General features: G+C 51.6%; 1 protein-coding gene across 6 annotated transcripts in view; it reads right to left on the reverse strand.

Annotated features, from left to right (window-relative positions):
* The window catches only part of SIPA1L3 (signal induced proliferation associated 1 like 3), a 239,627-nt gene that overhangs the window by 46,295 nt on the left and 176,201 nt on the right, over positions 1-17,131 (reverse strand). For all 6 annotated transcript variants that reach the window (XM_058707345.1, XM_058707339.1, XM_058707340.1 and 3 more), the window contains 3 exons: positions 13,072-13,323; positions 11,936-12,073; positions 1,688-1,815 (listed from right to left, as the gene is read on the reverse strand). In XM_058707345.1, the coding sequence (XP_058563328.1) occupies positions 1,688-1,815; positions 11,936-12,073; positions 13,072-13,323 (518 nt within the window). The remainder of the gene's footprint in view (positions 1-1,687; positions 1,816-11,935; positions 12,074-13,071; positions 13,324-17,131) is intronic.

Below are 17,131 nucleotides of genomic sequence, written 5' to 3' on the forward strand. Positions count from 1 at the left end.
TCCTCTCCATTTTACACTTTGGTGTAATGAAATTGCCAAGCAACACTTTTCTTTTTCTGAACTGGGTGGGGAAGGAAAGATGCAAATCTGTCTGTTGTGGAGAAGAGCACAGGGCTGCAGGCAGTGGCTGGCAGGATCGGGTGTGTGGAGGAGAGAAGCCAGCCATGTCTGGAGGCCCCGGAGGCAGCAGAAGGGAGCGAAGTCGGGATGGCGACCTACTTGCCTGAAGTACAACTATTTTCCCTGGTTTAAGGGAACCATAGGGCTGGGGGGCCGAGAAATTGCCCAGGCCGCTACTCCTGGGACACACAACCTCTTCCCTGTCCCACCATGCCTGAGGGAGCTGGCGACTCTGACACGGTCAGCCCCTGGAGCTGCCTGGAAATTCTCGACTATCTCTCTAAGAGGACAGCTCCATGTCTCCCCGCCTCCAATGTCAATGCTCTTTTACACTTCATTCCTTTCCTTTCTTTTGAACCCACCCATTCATCGGGTAGTTCTCAGACTTCCAAGGGGGGACAAGTTTGTTATGTGAAATTCTACTTCAAATATTCCACAAAGTGTACATGCCCACAATTAATCATACATAGGAAGATAAACAGATCAGAAGATGCTCAGTCTTATCAGGCACCAGAAAATGCAAATTAAAACCACAATGTGACACCACTATGCATCCACCAAAGGTTGGTGAGGATACGGAGCGGCCACACCTCTCCTCTGTCACGGGAGGGAGTGTGAAATGCCTTGTCACTCTGAGCAAAGGCGTGGCAGCTTTGCATGAAGTTAAACATGTGATCTAACAATTCCACTTGCAGGCATATACCCGGCGGAAGTGTGAGCGTGTGTTCAGCACAGACCGGTATGAGAACACTCCCAACAGCTCTAGTCTAAGCAGCCCCGAGCTGGAAGCCACCCAAATGTCCATCAGTGCCAGAACGGAGTAATACGTTGTGGGTCAGTCGAACAACGGAGAACGACTCAGAAATTGCACTGCCTCCCACAGCCGTGTGGCTGACTCTCAATAACATGGTACTGAGCGACAGAAGCCAGACGTGCACACAAAACGCATCAAGCCAGCAGGAGTATTTCATATACATGAAATTCATAATGAGGCAAAACGAAATCTGGCTGTGAGAAGCAGGGCAGGGATGGCCTTTGGGGGTGCTGACTGGGAGGGGCCTGGGGGGCTTTTGGAGGCTGGCCATGTTCAGCCTTTTACCCTAGGTGTGGGACGTGGGTGTGTTCACTTTGTGACCTGTTATCATGCTGGACACTCATGATCTGGCTCTTTTCTCAGCATGTGCTGCACATCTAACAGTGAGAAAAGAGCACAGGAGGGTTTATGTAATGAAAAGCCTCAGAACACAATCAGTTCTGCTCCCCCGAGAGCACCACTTTTAGTCCTTCTCTGCTGTTTCCCTGGGAGGTTGACACCTCCACGTCGCACGTCTGTACACGGGCTCCTGAGTGCGTGCCATCTGCTGACGCCGTGTCTGGACAGAGGAGGATCAGGCTCACTGGTCCCTGCTGCTCTCTGGGGCGACCTCCCTAATCTCACATGAGGCTCCAACAGCTTTCCTTTGTGTTCTATCCGTTGCTGACAGGGGGAAGGTGTGCCCCCTCGCAAATTATAGGAAGCCCCGCTGGGCAAGGTAGGCGGGTGCAGCCGGTCCCAGGGAGGCCCTACCTGGCTTCTGACGCTCCATGGTGCTCTCCTGGCTGGTCAAGCCACCTGAGGAGGAGTCGCCGCTGGACATCCCGTCGTGGCTGAAGTGGGGATCAAAAGACAGCAGCGGGTGTGGGGCGGCCGCATACCTGCAGGGGAGCGAGAGGAGGCAAGCACAGGGTGAAGGGCTGGCGTGTCAAAAACCATCTGAGCCCAACGGCCTGCTCACTGGTGGGTTTTAAATACACTGGAGGCTCTGTGCGGAGGGGATCCTAGATGAGTAATCCTGGAAACGTGCTATTAGCTGAGGGTCAGGAATGAGTCTCGCCCGGGAAGCATGCCAGGGAGTGCCGGGCAATGCAGGGTCCTTCAAGGAAGGAGGGGCAGAAGCCACTTGGGTGGAGGCCCTACTGGTAGGCTCCCCAGGGGTCTTGTTTCTTGGCTGTGAAATGGGGTGAGGTGTTGCCAGCAGCTCCGCCCCCCACGCCTGTCTCGGGTTGAAGCGTTTGTAGGTACAGGAGGTCTAGAGCTGGACAGGTTGGGATTCAAACCTCGCCACCACCTCTTTCTCAGCCAGGGACAGTCACTTCCTAGCCCCCGAGCTACAGTTTTCCTAAGCTGGTGATCGCAGTAGGCCTTTCCTCAAAGGACTGACTGATGTCCTGTGTGCCCAGCACTTAGCCCGAGGCTGACACACACAGAGCTGTGAGAAGTGGCCAACAGGCCAGAACTCAGTGTACATCCCTCTGTCGGAGTAAGGCGCTGCAGGAGAGAAGCTGTATGCTCAGGCTTCAGAGTGAGACAGAGCTGGGCTCAAACCCCTGTCCCATCCCTTACTAGCTATGTGACGTCGGTCAGGCAAGTGCTCATTAGTATGAGCTGCGGTTTTCTCATCTGAAAAATGGGATAATGACATTTTCTACTTCACAGGGTAGCAGAGTGGATGAAGTAACAAAAGTTATCTCGCAGACAGGGGCTCTCCCGGAGGCTGGCTCTGTATACCCACAGCGACGGCTGAGACCTAAGGGAGGAATCAGCAGAAGGTTCTCCCTATGGCCACACGTCCCAGGTGCATTAGCTCTATGTCCTGGAATGAATCCCAAGGGCACCTCCAACATCCATTCCACCACAGATCAGAGCCAGTCATGACTGAAACCCTTCTCTCTGCCTGGGGTTGGTTCAGGGAAAGGCAGACGACACAATCTTAGCTGATATGATGTGAGAGGTTGTGAGAGTTACGAATTGTCTCAGAAAATACTTCTGGCCCTCCACGTGGCTGGAGGACCGTACTTCCTGGCCCCTTGAGATTGGCTAGGTGGGGTCTGAGCCTGGTCTTGTCAACAAGCTGTGAGGGAAGCGACCTGGGGACAGTGGCTGCCTCTGGCAGCCTGGGTCCCGAGAGGTCCTCTGCCAACCAGCAGTGGAGCTCCAGCGTGGGCACCAGATACACCTTTGCTGATTTAAGTCACTGACGCTTTCAGGTGTTTGTTACTGAAATGGGGGAAGTGTGCAGGGGAGGGCTTCTGAGGTAAGCCTCCTGGCTCCTGAGAGCAATGACGAGGAAGGATGGCTTCTCTTTTTCACCTGGGTATTGCTGGGTCCAGACAGAACACCGTGACCCGCTGTTGACCTCAGGCTAGCAGCCTGAGGACGAGGCCAATGCTGAGCATACAAGACTTAGAAGGCGGAAGGGACTGGGCCCTTGATGACGTTGTTGAAATGCTGGATTAACCCTCCCTGGAGCCTGACCTATTTCTGAGCCTCCTTTTCTGTGCGATAATGCATTCCCACAATGTTTGGGCTAGCCAAATTCCAGTTATTTGTGGCTAGAACACCCCACTGACACAGGCCCGGCACTTTGGGAGAGTCACGGAGCCTCTGTTAATGAAGCTGATTTTGTGATTTCCCCAACTTGCTTCCTTTGGAACTTGGGAGGCTGAGAAACTGGAACCCCCAACACTGAAAAGAGGAGTTAACTGATGTCTCTGGGGCCATCCTACCAGCCTAAAGCCAGGGCTGTTTCTGCAAAGCCTGACTCTAAACCCCTAGGCTTCACCGCCCCCCGGGCAGCAGAGGGGAGCTCCAGGGGTGCCCTGGACTTCCCGAAAACCCACTTCCACCCACCTGCCAAGAAAATACGTATTATCCCCACCTCCCCAAACCTCGACTTCTACTACCTCCAGGGAAGGCAGACAGAGCCAAAACAAGAAAAAGCACAGCAGTATTCAATACTGACTCAGCAGCCAGCCAACTGCCTGGTAAAATGTGGCTCCACCACAGAGGGAAACTGAGGTGTTGATGTGTTTATTCCACTTCCTCAAAAAGTCTGCACCAAATCCCGAGTACTAAAGGAAAATGTCAGCGGTGGCCGGGGTCAGCCCAAGGAAAGTGGAAGGTATGAGCGGAGGCTCCCCCAGTATCTATCCTGGGCTTGTGGCTTGGGAACAGAATCCCGGCTGTACCCGGGGCTGCAACGTAACTGGTTCACAGACCACATTTCCAGGCTCTCTTGCAGGCCTGGCCAGTGTGATAACAGTGGTGCATGGGACTTCCAAGAAACCTCTGCAAGTGTGCTGCGGTGCCCTGGCCTCGTCACCTCCTTAAGGCTGAAGCTCCAGCAGCCACCTTACGATCAGTAGGCCACAGGCCAAGGACAGCAGAGAGCTGGTGAGGAGGAGCCTGGGTCTCTAACAACACAGGGGAAAGAAAGAAACTGTCTCGCCTGAGTCACTGTTTTCTCTATTATGCAGTTAAACCTGATCCTAACTGACAGACTGTCTTTAGCTGGAAGTATTTTACCATGCTTCACCACTCAGCTCCTGTCCCTCCACGAAGACAACCTGTACTTTGTCCAATCACATAATTCCCTAACAAACCCTATTATCCCAATGTAAAATGACTGACCTATGCTGTCCGTTCTTTGGGGCGTGTGTGTGTGTGTGTGTCTTTGTGTGTGTGCACGCGCGTCCCCTTTGGCGCCGTTTCAAACGTTGCCAAGTCCTGGTCAAGCTGCTTGGAAATGCGGACATGCCGGCACCTCACCATGCCTGGCTCTGGGCAAAAATCCCCAGAAGAAGAGAAGATCAGAGCTATTCTCAACCTCATCTGAGAAATGTTAGAGTCTTCTACCTTTTCTTGGAAGATGACATCACTTTAAAGATAAAGGGTTTTGGTTGTGGTGAGAAACTAACTATAATTTCAGGCATCTTCAGGCAGGAGCTGATGTGCTGGCGGACCCTGAAGAGGCCTGGTGGGGAGTGCCTTCAGGTCGGCAGGGCTGGGCTGCCGGGATGTTGGCTTTGGGCTTCCTACGTGGCCATGGAAGAAAGTACCAAGACATGTGAACGCGGGCAAGAGCCTCTCTGGAGGGGAGGGCTCTGGCCGCTCTGCTGGTCTCCTACACGGACTGACGGAGGAATGCGTGGGTGAACTCCAAGATGACCGGTGAGGTGGGTGAGGTGGGTGGATGATGTCGTCGTTATTGGCTGCCACACCAACAACTGTCACCTTCTTTGTCTCTGCTGGTAAGGCCCAGGTTCCCCTGTGGCGCCCATCCTTCGGCCATGTGACCTGGATAAATCCTGACAAATTTAAGATAGTCGAGTGGGTCCAATGTGGCCCTGCCAGGGGATGGTTCAGGGATAGGTAAGAGACCCAGCTCCTTTACTTTTTTTCTTAACATTTATTTGAGAGACAGAGACAGAGCATGAGTGGGTGAGGGGCGGAGAGAGAGACACACACAGAATCTGAAGCAGGCTCCAGGCTCTGAGCTGTCAGCACAGAGCCCGGCATGAGGCTTGAACCCACAAACTGTGAGATCATGACCTGAGCCAAAGTCGGATGTTTACCTGACTGAGTCACCCCGACGCCCCCAGAGACCCAGCTCCTTTACTCTCAAAAGCAAACAGAAGCTCTTTCATTTTTTTCTGCAGGGCACTGATTTTGCTTGGGGGTCACAACAGCCACCATGGATCACTAAAGGAGTCAGTCCCTGAGGACTTCCCTAAACCAGCCCTACAGCCACCCTCCCTCTGGGCTATGTGATAACAAATCCCCTTTAGGGCCTCACGCCTTCTCAAGTTAGGTTTTCTGTCACCTGCAGTCAAATGCCTCCTCACCATTCTTTACGGAGCTGGCAGAGAAAAACAGGAAAAAGAAAAAAGAAAAGCCATCCAGGTGGTCTGCTGAGCGAAGGTCCGGCCGCCCCCTGCAGGCTTGCTGAGCCGGGTGCACTGTGCATCCTAATGCCCCGTGCTGAGTTGAGTGGTTTGTTCACCCTGCCAACGAGGCTGGCAAACTCCTGAGGGCAGAGGCAGCAATTGCCCCCGCTGCCAGGACAGGCGCTGCGCTTGGTGGTAACTGTTATAACCGTTAAGGAGCACTTACTATGTGCCAGGCACAGTTCTAAGTGCTCTGCAAGGGTTTCCTCCTTGAATATTCTCAATACTGCTCAGGGACAGACATTTTACATGTGAGCAAACTGAGGTGTGGAGAGGTGAAGTCACTTGCCCACACTCACACGGCTGATAAAGGCCATCTTACTACCTCTCAGTAAATCCAGGATGGGCACCAGACAGATTCTGTGTCTAAGGGCTGTCACAATTCTAAGAGCTTGATGAACTCGGCAAGTAGCAGGCCCACTGGAGACAGCAGGAGACATAGGGGTCACAAGGGTTCCAGGAGGTCCTGGGGAAGCTGGGCGGAGAGGAGAGGGGAAAGGAGCTGAGGCTAACACCGGTACAGCCCTGGCCTGCTTCCAGGCCTCTTACCACGGGCTGGTGACTGACTGGGAAAGACACTTCTGAGGCTTTAGGGGATGCGTTGTGCTAGCAGACTTTGCAAAGCTTGGAACCTAGATGTTGACCGAGATAAAAACCACACAAACAAACTGTTGAGAACTGGGTTTCCTGTGGAGTCCTGGGAAGAGAGGGATAGGCTGGGAAGGGCTGATGTTTAACGAAGAAGTGTTCTTTTCCCACTTGTTCGTGCCAGACAGCCTGAACAGTTTCCTGGGGCAGGGACTCCAGAAGGGACTGTGTATGTTACCCTGATTTGGAGGATAAGCTCAGAGACCTTTGGCAGGACAGGTCATGGGTCAGTATCAGTTCTCCAGAATCACATGGGCCTGGGTTCCTGTTCCAGCTCTACCACTTCCTGCAAGAGTGACCTTGACCAAGTGGCTTCACCTCACTGAGCCTCAGTTTCCCCTCTGTAAAATGGGATAATGAAGTACCTACCTGTGGAGTCACTGGGAGTACTCACTGAGATCATGCATTCAGCTCAGTGGAACCGACTAGAGAATCCAGAAATAGACCTACACAAACGTGCCCAATTGATTTCCCCTTCCAACGATTTTTTTAAAAATTTTTTTTGCTTTAAGGAGCAAGAGCAATGCAATGGAAGATGGACAGCCTTTTCCAGAAGTGGTGCTGAAGCAGACTGGATGTCAGGAGGCAAAAAAAAAAAAAAAAAAAAAAAAAAAAAGTCAAACCTCTCACCTTATGCAAAAACGAAGTCAAAATGGATCATGGACATAAATGTGAAAAACCAGAAAAAATGAGAAAATGTTCAGGACCCAGATTGAGGCAAAGAGTTCTTTCTTAGACTTTACAACAAAACCATGAACCATAAAGAGCAAAAAAATGTAACTGGGACCTTGTCGAAATTGAGACCTTTTGTTTTGTGACAGATCCTTGTTAAGAAGACGAGAGGATGGGGGCACCTGGGTGGCTCAGTCAGTTGAGGGTCCAATTTCAGCTCAGGTCATGATCTCAAGGTTTATGAGTTTGAGCCCCACATCGGGACTCGCTGCTGTCAGCCTGTCGGCACAGAGCCCGCTTGGGATTCTCTGTCCTCTTCTCACTGCCCCTCCCCCACCTGCTCTCTCCCCCAAATAAGTATTAAAAAAAAAAAAAAAAAGACAAAAGGAGAAATTAAAGATTGGGAGAAAAGATTTGCAAATCACACAGCTGACAAAGGACTCATGTCCGGTATATACAAAGAACTCTCCAAAGCTGAAAATGCTGCATCCGATTAGAAAACGGGCAAAAGGACCTGCATGGACACTTCCCTAAAAAGGTATACAGTTGGCAAATAAACAAGCACATGAAAAGACGTCACCAGCCATTACAGAGACGCAAATTTAGACCACGATGACGTCTCCTCACGCACCCAGCAGAATAGCTACAATGAAAACCAGTGGCGACAGCCAATGGTGGCGAAGATGTGGAGAAGCCTGATCATTCACACGCTGCCGGCGGGAATGGAAAATGGTCTGCGCGCTCTGGAAAACAGTTTGGCAGCTCCTTTTAAACTAAAAATGGGCTTACCACACAGCAAGCGACTGTATTCCCTGCCCCACCCCCCCCAACACTTCTCTACGTGTGCTGCAGAACAGTCAGCACGCACATTCACTGAAGTAACACTCTTCTCCATTTGCTGAGCAAGTAGCACTCTAGAAGCATCTCTCCCGCCCCCCCAAGCCTTGCTGAGGTATAACTGACAAATATAACCCATATATTTAAAGTGTACAACGTGATGATTTGATATACGTACGCACTGTGAAATGATTGCCACAATCAAGCTAATTAGCACATCTCTCACCTCACGTAGTTGCCTTTTTTGGGGGTGAGAACGCCCAAGATCTACTCTCTTAGCAGATTTCAAGTGCACAATGCAGAATTATTAACTATCGGCACCGTGCCTGGACGTACATTAGATCCTCTGAACGTACTCACCTTACAACCAAAACCTGGTACCCCCTGACCAAAATATCCCTATTTCCCCCACCCCAACCAGCCACCAATCTACCCTCTCTTTTCTATGAGTTTGGGACTTTTTTTTTAAAGCCCGATTGACCTACTCTCTCTCTTTTTATTCTTTTTTAATTTTACTTATTTTTTCTTAGGGAGACAGAGACAGAGACAGAGACAGAGAGAGAGCACGAGCGAGGGAGAGAGGCAGAAGGAGAGAGAATCTCAAGTTGCTCTATGCTCAGTGCACAGCACAACCCTGGGATCATGACCTGAGCCGAAATCGAGTTAGATGCTTAACTGACTGAGCTACTCTGGCGCCCTAAGTTTGACTTTCTTTTAAATTTTTTTTTTTTAACGTTTATTTATTTTTGAGACAGAGAGAGACAGAGCATGAACAGGGGAGGGTCAGAGAGAGAGGGAGACACAGAATCCGAAACAGGCTCCAGGCTCTGAGCAGTCAGCACAGAGCCCGACGCGGGGCTCGCACTCACGGACAGTGAGATCGGGACCCGAGCCGAAGTTGGACGCTTAACCGACTGAGCCACCCAGGCGCCCCCTAAGTTTGACTTTTTTGATTCCGCATATAAGTGATACCATACAGTATTTGTCTTTTTCTGTCTGATTTATTTCACTTAGTGTAAAAACCCCCAGGTTCAGCCATGTGGTCACAAATGGCAGGACTTCCTCTCTTTATGGCTACGTAATATTCCGTTGTGTATATGCCCTGTGTTTCTTTTATCCATTCATCTGTCAACAGATACTTAGATTGTTTCCATATCTTGGCAAGCAATTGTATTCCTGGGCATTTATCCCAGGAAAATAAAAATTTGTTTTCATGCGTGTTCAGAGTATGAATGTTTGTAACAGCCCAAGCCGAGAAACAACCCAAATATTCTTTGATGGGAGAATGGTTGGTTAAACAAACTACGGAATACAGCTCAGCTATGAGGAACTGACTATCGATACAACAGCTTGAATGAACCTCATGGAAATTATGCTGGGTGAAAAAGAATCTCAAAAGGATATATACTATATGATTCCTTTTATAGAACATTCATAAAATAGCAGTAAACAGAGACACAGAACAGATTAATGGTTGCCAAATGGTGGAGGGGTGGGTGTGGCTATAAAGGGGTAGCAGGAGGGAGCTTTGTGGTGATGGTACAGTTGAGTGTGTACATTGTAGTGGTGGTTATGCAATACCACACACGTGACAAAACTGCACAGAGCCACACACCCTCGCCACACACACATGCACGCGTATGGCTGGCGAATTCTGAATAAACTCCATGGGTTGTACCAACGTCAACGCCTTGGTTTGATACTATATGGCGGAGGCTGGGTGAAGGGTTCGTGGAGCTCCCTGTGCATTTCTTTGCAACTTCCTGTGAATCTATACTTATTTCAAAAAGCTTAAAAATAACAATAAAGGGGAGACACCTCAAGACTCTGAAAAACAATGCTCCCTGGACTTACCAGTAACATCATTCCTACCATCTCCGTTCCTGCCCAATCACTTTGTACCAACTGCCATTTCTAGCCTCTAGCCTTGGCTACTGCTGCTGCCCAGGCGTCCCCGTGGTCCCCACACCAGATTCCCCTCCATTCCTACTGTATTCCACACCATTGTGCTTACTCACATCTGTGGCCTTTGCTCTGACTAGAATGACTCTCTCCCTTTTCTTTGGGGCAAACTCCTAGTGATCTCGCAGAGCCCTGTTCAAATGTCACCTCCTCCAGGCAGCCAGCCTTGACCTCTGGGGCGGGGCTGTGCTCCCTCTTCCAAGACTTGAGACTCTCAGAGTGTTTGTCAGGGTGCACATTGTTTCTAGGGCACGCTCTCCCCCACGGCCAGCAGCAGTGACCACAGGAACCCACAGATAAGTGAGGAGCTCAAATAGTGCTCTATGCATCTGGCACACAGCAGGTGTGAGACCCGCTGCTGAATGAAAGCTCAATAGTGGTGGCTAGAAAACAGAAGAGGAAGTACGTTTTACCCAATCTTACAGCAGAGGCTTAGAATCCAACAATGGTTTAGTTCAGTGGCTCTCAGAGTGTGTTCCCTGGACTGGCAGCATCGATCCTGTATGTTCTACGCTCCAGACCTAGCACGTCGGAGCCTCAGGGGTGAAGCCGAGGAAATGTTTGTTTCAAGGCCTCTTTCTGGGTGATCCTGAGGCATGATGAAGATCGAGACCTATTGGCTGAGTGGACAGATCCCTGCTCTTGCGGTGGGGGGTCTTATCTAAACAAACTCACACACTCACCCCACCCAAGGATTTACCACGTGCCAGTCCCTGTGCTGTGTGACGGTCACGTACAGACAAACTGGGAAGGTCCTAGATCTTGAAGATATGTGTGCGCACACACGTTCTCTTAACTGCGCTAACAGAATGGAGGGAGAATGCTCAAGCCCACGGTCAGGAAACACACAGGGAACTGAGGGCAGAGTGGCAGCACCTAGTGCTGGGGGAGGTTCAGGGAAGGCTTCCCAGAGGAGGAGCATCAATGCTCAAGCTGGCAGGATGGGGGAGTGTGGGGTGAAGAGTGTGAAGAATCTGTAGGAGAGGGAGGAACACGGAGGAGGGCTCTGAAATTCAGACAGCCTACTCAGGAAAGTGCAAGTGGCCAAGGAGGGTGATATGTGGCACTGCACAACGCTGGAGAGGCGGGTGGGGCCTGGTGGCCACGGGGAGGAGCTAAGGCTGTGTCCTGACAGCCGTGGGACACGTGGGAGGGTTTGAAGCAGGGGACGGGCACGGTCTGATATGGAAAGATCTCGTGGCTGCTGAGTGGAGGGTGGACCACAGGAGGTGGGACAGAGGGCTGGGGACTCAGGGAGGTGGCCGGGGTGAGGCAATGGGGAGAAGAGGAGGGTGTGGGGGGCCGAGCTGCTCAGGAGGCTGAATGGATGGACCGCAGTAATGGGGAGGAAGAAGGGAGACACCCAGGATGAAGCCCATGGCTCTGGCCTGAGGACACAGGTATATGGCGGCTGCCCCTGAGATGGAGATCCTGGAGGAAGGAGGGCACAGGGCACCAGGGCTGAGGGCAGCTGGATAGCCTGGGCATGAGGGAACCATGGAGGAGTTGAGAGGATCCCTCAGGCTGTCAGACTGGAGACGGGTCCAAGGGGACAGGACTGAAGTCTAAAAGGCCAGGAAAACTGGGTAATGCTGGTGGACTGGTCCTGCATAGGAGGAGCTGGAGAGGTCGTTGAATGGCCAAGCTAAAAGGCAGATGGTCTTGCTTAAACAAGGGATACACGTGTTAAGAAAATGGCAACTGAAATTCTGCTACAAGGAAAGCCAACAGTGAGTCTTGCCCAGGACAGCTTGGCCCAAAATCTTAATGGACATAGCCAATCCTCCTGGAGGTCCTCCGATGACCTTCAGGGATCCAGAAACCCCAGAAAATGGCAAATGAACTTGTAGGGTATGTGCATTTCCTGGGGAAGAAGGATCCCCAGCTTTCATCAGATTCCTTAATTTGGAAAGAGTGAAGAGACTCTGACCTTTCTGGAGATGGCTTGTATCTCGCGTAGGTGGCCGAGCCGGGGGTGGAGAAGCTCCCAGAAGGCTGTCGGTAGGGAGGGACTTTGTCGGCCCCTGCTGGTGATGCTGTGTAAGGGGTTTCTGGGAAGCTGACAGGCCTGGAACAAAAACAGGAGGAAGGAGGTAGGGGTGAGTGAGAATGCTCCTGCTCTCAGAGGAGGGAAGCCAGACCTTTCCCTCAGGTCCAACCACATCCCATCGGCTTCATCTGCCACCCTCCTATCAGGATGGAGGGACGGCTGCTGAACCATCCCTGAGGGTGGTGGGAGACCAGGATACCCCCGCCTTCCCTCTCCCACTACAGATGCAGTGGTCAGCTTCCACAGCCCTGACGGAGGCCTGACAGGCTGCGGAAGCAAGATGCCCCTCTGCAAGCTGGATTCCTTCACTTCTTGGAAAATTTTCTTTATTTAAAAAAAAAATTTTTTTTTTTTTAACATTTATTTATTTTTGAGACAGAGAGAGACACAGCATGAGCAGGGGAGGGTCTGAGAGAGAGGGAGACACAGAATCCGAAACAGGCTCCAGGCTCTGAGCTGTCAGCCCAGAGCCCGACGCGGGGCTCGAACTCACAGACTGCAAGATCATGACCTGAGCCGAAGTCGGACGCCCAACCGACTGAGCCACCCAGGCACCCCTCTTTATTTTTAAATATACACTACATTCGAAATAATTTATCTGCAAGGTATCCACCATCATAATAAAACCCAACTCCTAAAGCTATCACCCAACCCAAGAACTAGAATGGCACCAACACAGGCCTGCTTTCCACTTCCCTGCCTCCCCCAGGAAGCAATCACTACCCTGAATTTCGTGCTTCTCAGTCCCTTGATCTTTTAAAAAATATATAGTTTTAATCATACATGGTCTGATGGATATCCAGCCTCCGACATGGAGCTCCCCAGCACCGGGCCCTCACACAAGAGGCTCGTAATGAAAATTTAAGGGAAGGAAGGGAGGGAGGCAGAAGGAGGAGAAGGAGAGAAAGACTGAGGGGAGAAGGAGACTGGAAAAAAGGGGTAGGAGAGAGAAAAGGGCAAAGCACAGAGGAGCTAGACGGGAGGGAGACAGGGTGGCGCCCCTCTTTAGCCCTTACCTCTTGCTGTGCAGGGGCTGGGGCTCCCGGAAGGGGACCATGGGGGTCTGCTTCGGGGGCCGGCTCAGGGATTGGGCATGGCCGGGGGTGCTGGGGCTGGCCCACTTAGAGGCGGGTAGAGAGTTGTGGGAGGCGGGCCCGCTCCACTGCCAGGGAGCGTTGCTACGGTAGGGGGGCCGGCCCCCGGGGGTCATGCTCTCTGGCTCCGTCTTCGGCTCCGAGGTATTCATGTCATAGGTCTCCAGCCAGCCCCTGGGAAGAAAAACACGGTTACTCCGAAGGGCCCCAGCCCACCAGCACGCTTGCCTGTTGCCCAGGAGAGGCTGCCGTCTCGTCACACTGGGGTGGGTTTCCTGGCCAAATCTGAACCATGAAGGCCTGTTTTAAAGGCCGAGGAGATACCGTTTAAATTGATCTGAAACTTAGCAGCTCGGAGAAGTCAGGACAGGGCCCAACACCCAGGCTCTGACCGCTTGGCCCTCTCTTCCTCATCTCCTCTCCTCACACTCTCTTTGCCTTCCTTCCTCACCCTTCTCCCTCACCCAGGCCTCAAGTGGGCCAATGTCCTCCATGGAATGGCTCAGCACCCACCCCCTTCCCCCACAGCAGTCCTCGGGGCCAGAAAGGCGGATGCCCTCAGAATCAAAGGATAGTATCTGCCTTGTTCCAAAGAAGCTCAAAGGCAGCTGGAAGAGGAGCAGGTGACCTACTTTGCAGGGTGATTGAAAAAAAAAAGCCACGAAATCCAGAACCTTGAAATAGATGCAGAACGGCCTGTGACTCCCCCCAGACCAGGCTGGCATGCAAACTGCGGTGCTCCTGGCTCGAGGCGGGGAGATCCGCAGGCTGGGCTGGCATTCTCCACCGCTGCTGCAGTGCGGCACAGGAGGGGGCTCTGAGCCCAAGGAGGGGGCTGCGCTCGCGAAATCCACCTCCCAACAGCTGTGGGAGCTGAGCCTGGAGGAGCCCGGAAGCTCTCGTGCCCTCATCGAGCTGATCCTCTGTGGCTCTCCTGAGTCCTCTAGAGGGAACTTTCAGGGCTGGCAAGAGATCTGGTGGATTTGGTGGCTGGGGGCTCAGGACGTGGCTGCTAGGGAGTCTTCAAAAGGTGACCCGAGTAGGTGCTCTGGCACCTGGGCCCAGCACGCCGTGTTCTTTAGGAACATTAGCTCCTGACACCAATGCCTCACCAGGCACCACATGAGGAGTGACAGCAATACAAATGTTCAGCAGAACCCGTAGAAATGCCAGGCCCGGGTGGAGGCGGACGAGGGTACCATCACGGTGCTGCAGCGCACACAGCTGCTCTGGCCGGCCCAGCTTTCACACCTCTTCTCCTGAGAGCACGTCTGCGTGCACTTCTCGGCTCCGGGTATGAGAATGTCACCCGGGCCTGGCCAATCAGAAACTCCTCTCCCTCTGGACACCACGACTGGCACAGGACTGTTATGTGCCTTACACGGAGACAACATCAACTCTGGAATGGTTTTTGGAACTCCTGGGGGAAGGATCTAGTTCACTGGGGCTGCTGCACTGGGGAGTCCTAAGCTGAAGCTGTGAAGAAGGGTGGGTCATCTTTGTTCCCACCAAGTGGGAGATGGCCTGAGAATGACAGTGACAGAAAAGGAGATAGGTGATGAAGATTCCTGGTGAGGGTGTCCGAGACCCTGCATCTGGCCCCATCTAGATCTTGCTCTGTCTCCTGGTTTGTCAGGGTACAGAAGCCAGTAAAGGCTTTGTTTTGCTTCACAAAGTTTGAGTTGGTTCTGTTGTTGGGAACCAGAATCCTGATCACTGCACCGCACTTTAGAGAGAAGTTAAGTAACCTGTTCGAGGTCACACTGCCAGTAAGAGGTGGAAATTGGATTTAAATACAGTTAAGTTGATTCCAAAGGCCACAACTTTAACGCCGATGCACATTGGCCCACTGAAGAGTGGTGTGGGAACCAATGAGTGGATTTCTTGGGTCCGTGACTTCTCTCCCAGTTACTGACAGCCTGGCCTTTGGCGAGGAGTCCTTGGGCATGATCTCAGAGAGGGAAACATTATCCAATAATCTTGAAGGCAGCACAGGGCGGTGGGGAGCCAGGGATTCTGGGACAGATGGCCAGTTCAGATCCCAGCCCTGCCACTTACAGCTTGCGTGGCCTTGGGCGAACGATTTCCTTCTCAGAACCTCAGTTTCCTCATCTGTAAGATGGTGGTGGCTGCAAGCATTCTAGAACATTAGGAGAAAGTATGGCATGTGCCACATGCCTAATAAACAGGATTTGATGCTGTTGCCTCCTCCAGCCGATTCTGTGGCCAATCTGTCTGCTGTTCCCACAGGCTCAGAGGTGAGTGTCCTTTCCATCTTCTCAAGTCCAACCACACCTCCCTGGGGGCTCTGGAACAAATTGTTCCCCACCGGCCTGAGAACTACCAGCACCTAAACCACCCTGAGAACTCAGCAGAGGAATGCAGATACCTGGGTCTCATCTCTGCTCACCTGAATCAGAATCTTCCTTGAGGTGGGGCCCAGGGATTTGCATTTTACCAAGTTGTCAAAGAGGATTTTGACACATGGAAAAGTTTGAGAAACCACTTCGTTGATTTGGTTTTTGAATTGTATTTTTTAAGGTTATTTATTTATTTTCAGAGAGAGAGAGAGAGCGCGCACGCTTGTGCAGGCAGAGAAGGGGCAGAAGGGGCAGAGAGAGAAGCCCAAGCAGACTCTGTGCTGTCAATGTGAAGCCTGACATGGGGCTCGATCTCATGAACTGTGAGATCGTGACCTAAGCTGAAACCAAGAGTTGGACACTCAACTGACTGAGCCACCCAGGCGCCCCTACTTATTGAACTGTTTTTAAAGATTAAAGTGAGATAAAATGCCATTTCCTGTCCCTTATCCCTGTTCTCCAGTTTCACCCACCAGAAGCAACCACAGCTTCCAGTTTCTTGTCTGTTCTTTCGGAAATATTCTATGCAGGTATATCTATGCAGAGAGATCCTATGCAAACAGTATTTAAAATAGAAATCGGGGCGCCTGGGTGGCTCAGTCGGTTGAGCGTCCGACTTCAGCTCAGGTCATGATCTCACGGTCCGTGAGTTCGAGCCCCGTGTCGGGCTCTGTGCTGACAGCTCGGAGCCCGGAGCCTGTTTCAGGTTCTGTGTCTCCCTCTCTCTCTGACCCTCCCCTGCTCATGCTCTGTCTCTCTCTGTTTCAAAAATAAACAAACATTAAAAACAATTAAAAAAAATAAGTAAAATAGAAATAAAAAGAATAGCACACTTAACTCCAAATATCATCTTGCTCCCCCCTCCCTCCTTGCCCCCCCAATTACTATTTCTTTTTTTTTTTTTTTTTTTTTTTTTTAAGTCTTTCAACATTTTTTATTTATTTTTGGGACAGAGAGAGACAGAGCATGAACGGGGGAGGGGCAGAGAGAGAGGGAGACACAGAATCGGAAACAGGCTCCAGGCTCCGAGCCATCAGCCCAGAGCCTGACGCGGGGCTCGAACTCACGGGCCGCGAGATCGTGACCTGGCTGAAGTCGGACGCTTAACCGACTGCGCCACCCAGGCGCCCCCCCAATTACTATTTCTTACCAGGCCCTCTCAGCACAAACAAATTCACTTTATTTCCTTTAAACAATCAAATACTATTGCATCACACGGATGCCCTAGGATTTACTTAGCTGGTCCTCTATGGTTAGATATTTAGGTTGCTTCTAGTCTTGTGCTTGACCAATAGTGTTGCACTAAACACCGTGTTCCAACCTCAGCCACATGCAGGAGGCATCTGAGAGAGGACCGCCCCCAGGCTCACAGACCTCTGTCCTCACTGCCTCCTTGTCCTCAATTCCCAACAGCCTAGTTGCTGGAGGCCACGGGGACTCCTTTCTTCCCTCTCTTACTTACTTGTGTGGTTTCAATTTTCCTTCTCAGGGAGGAGTTTCTAACCCCCTGACTGGAGCTCCTGAGTCTAACTAAAGGGGATAAAAGCATCCCAGATTGCCTTCCCCATCAGGAAGTGACAGAGAAAAGTGAGATGAGAACATCCCTCCTGAGCCTGTGCAAG

The sequence above is a fragment of the Neofelis nebulosa genome, chromosome 17, assembly GCF_028018385.1.
Source record: "Neofelis nebulosa isolate mNeoNeb1 chromosome 17, mNeoNeb1.pri, whole genome shotgun sequence".
NCBI classification, from domain to species: domain Eukaryota; kingdom Metazoa; phylum Chordata; class Mammalia; order Carnivora; family Felidae; genus Neofelis; species Neofelis nebulosa.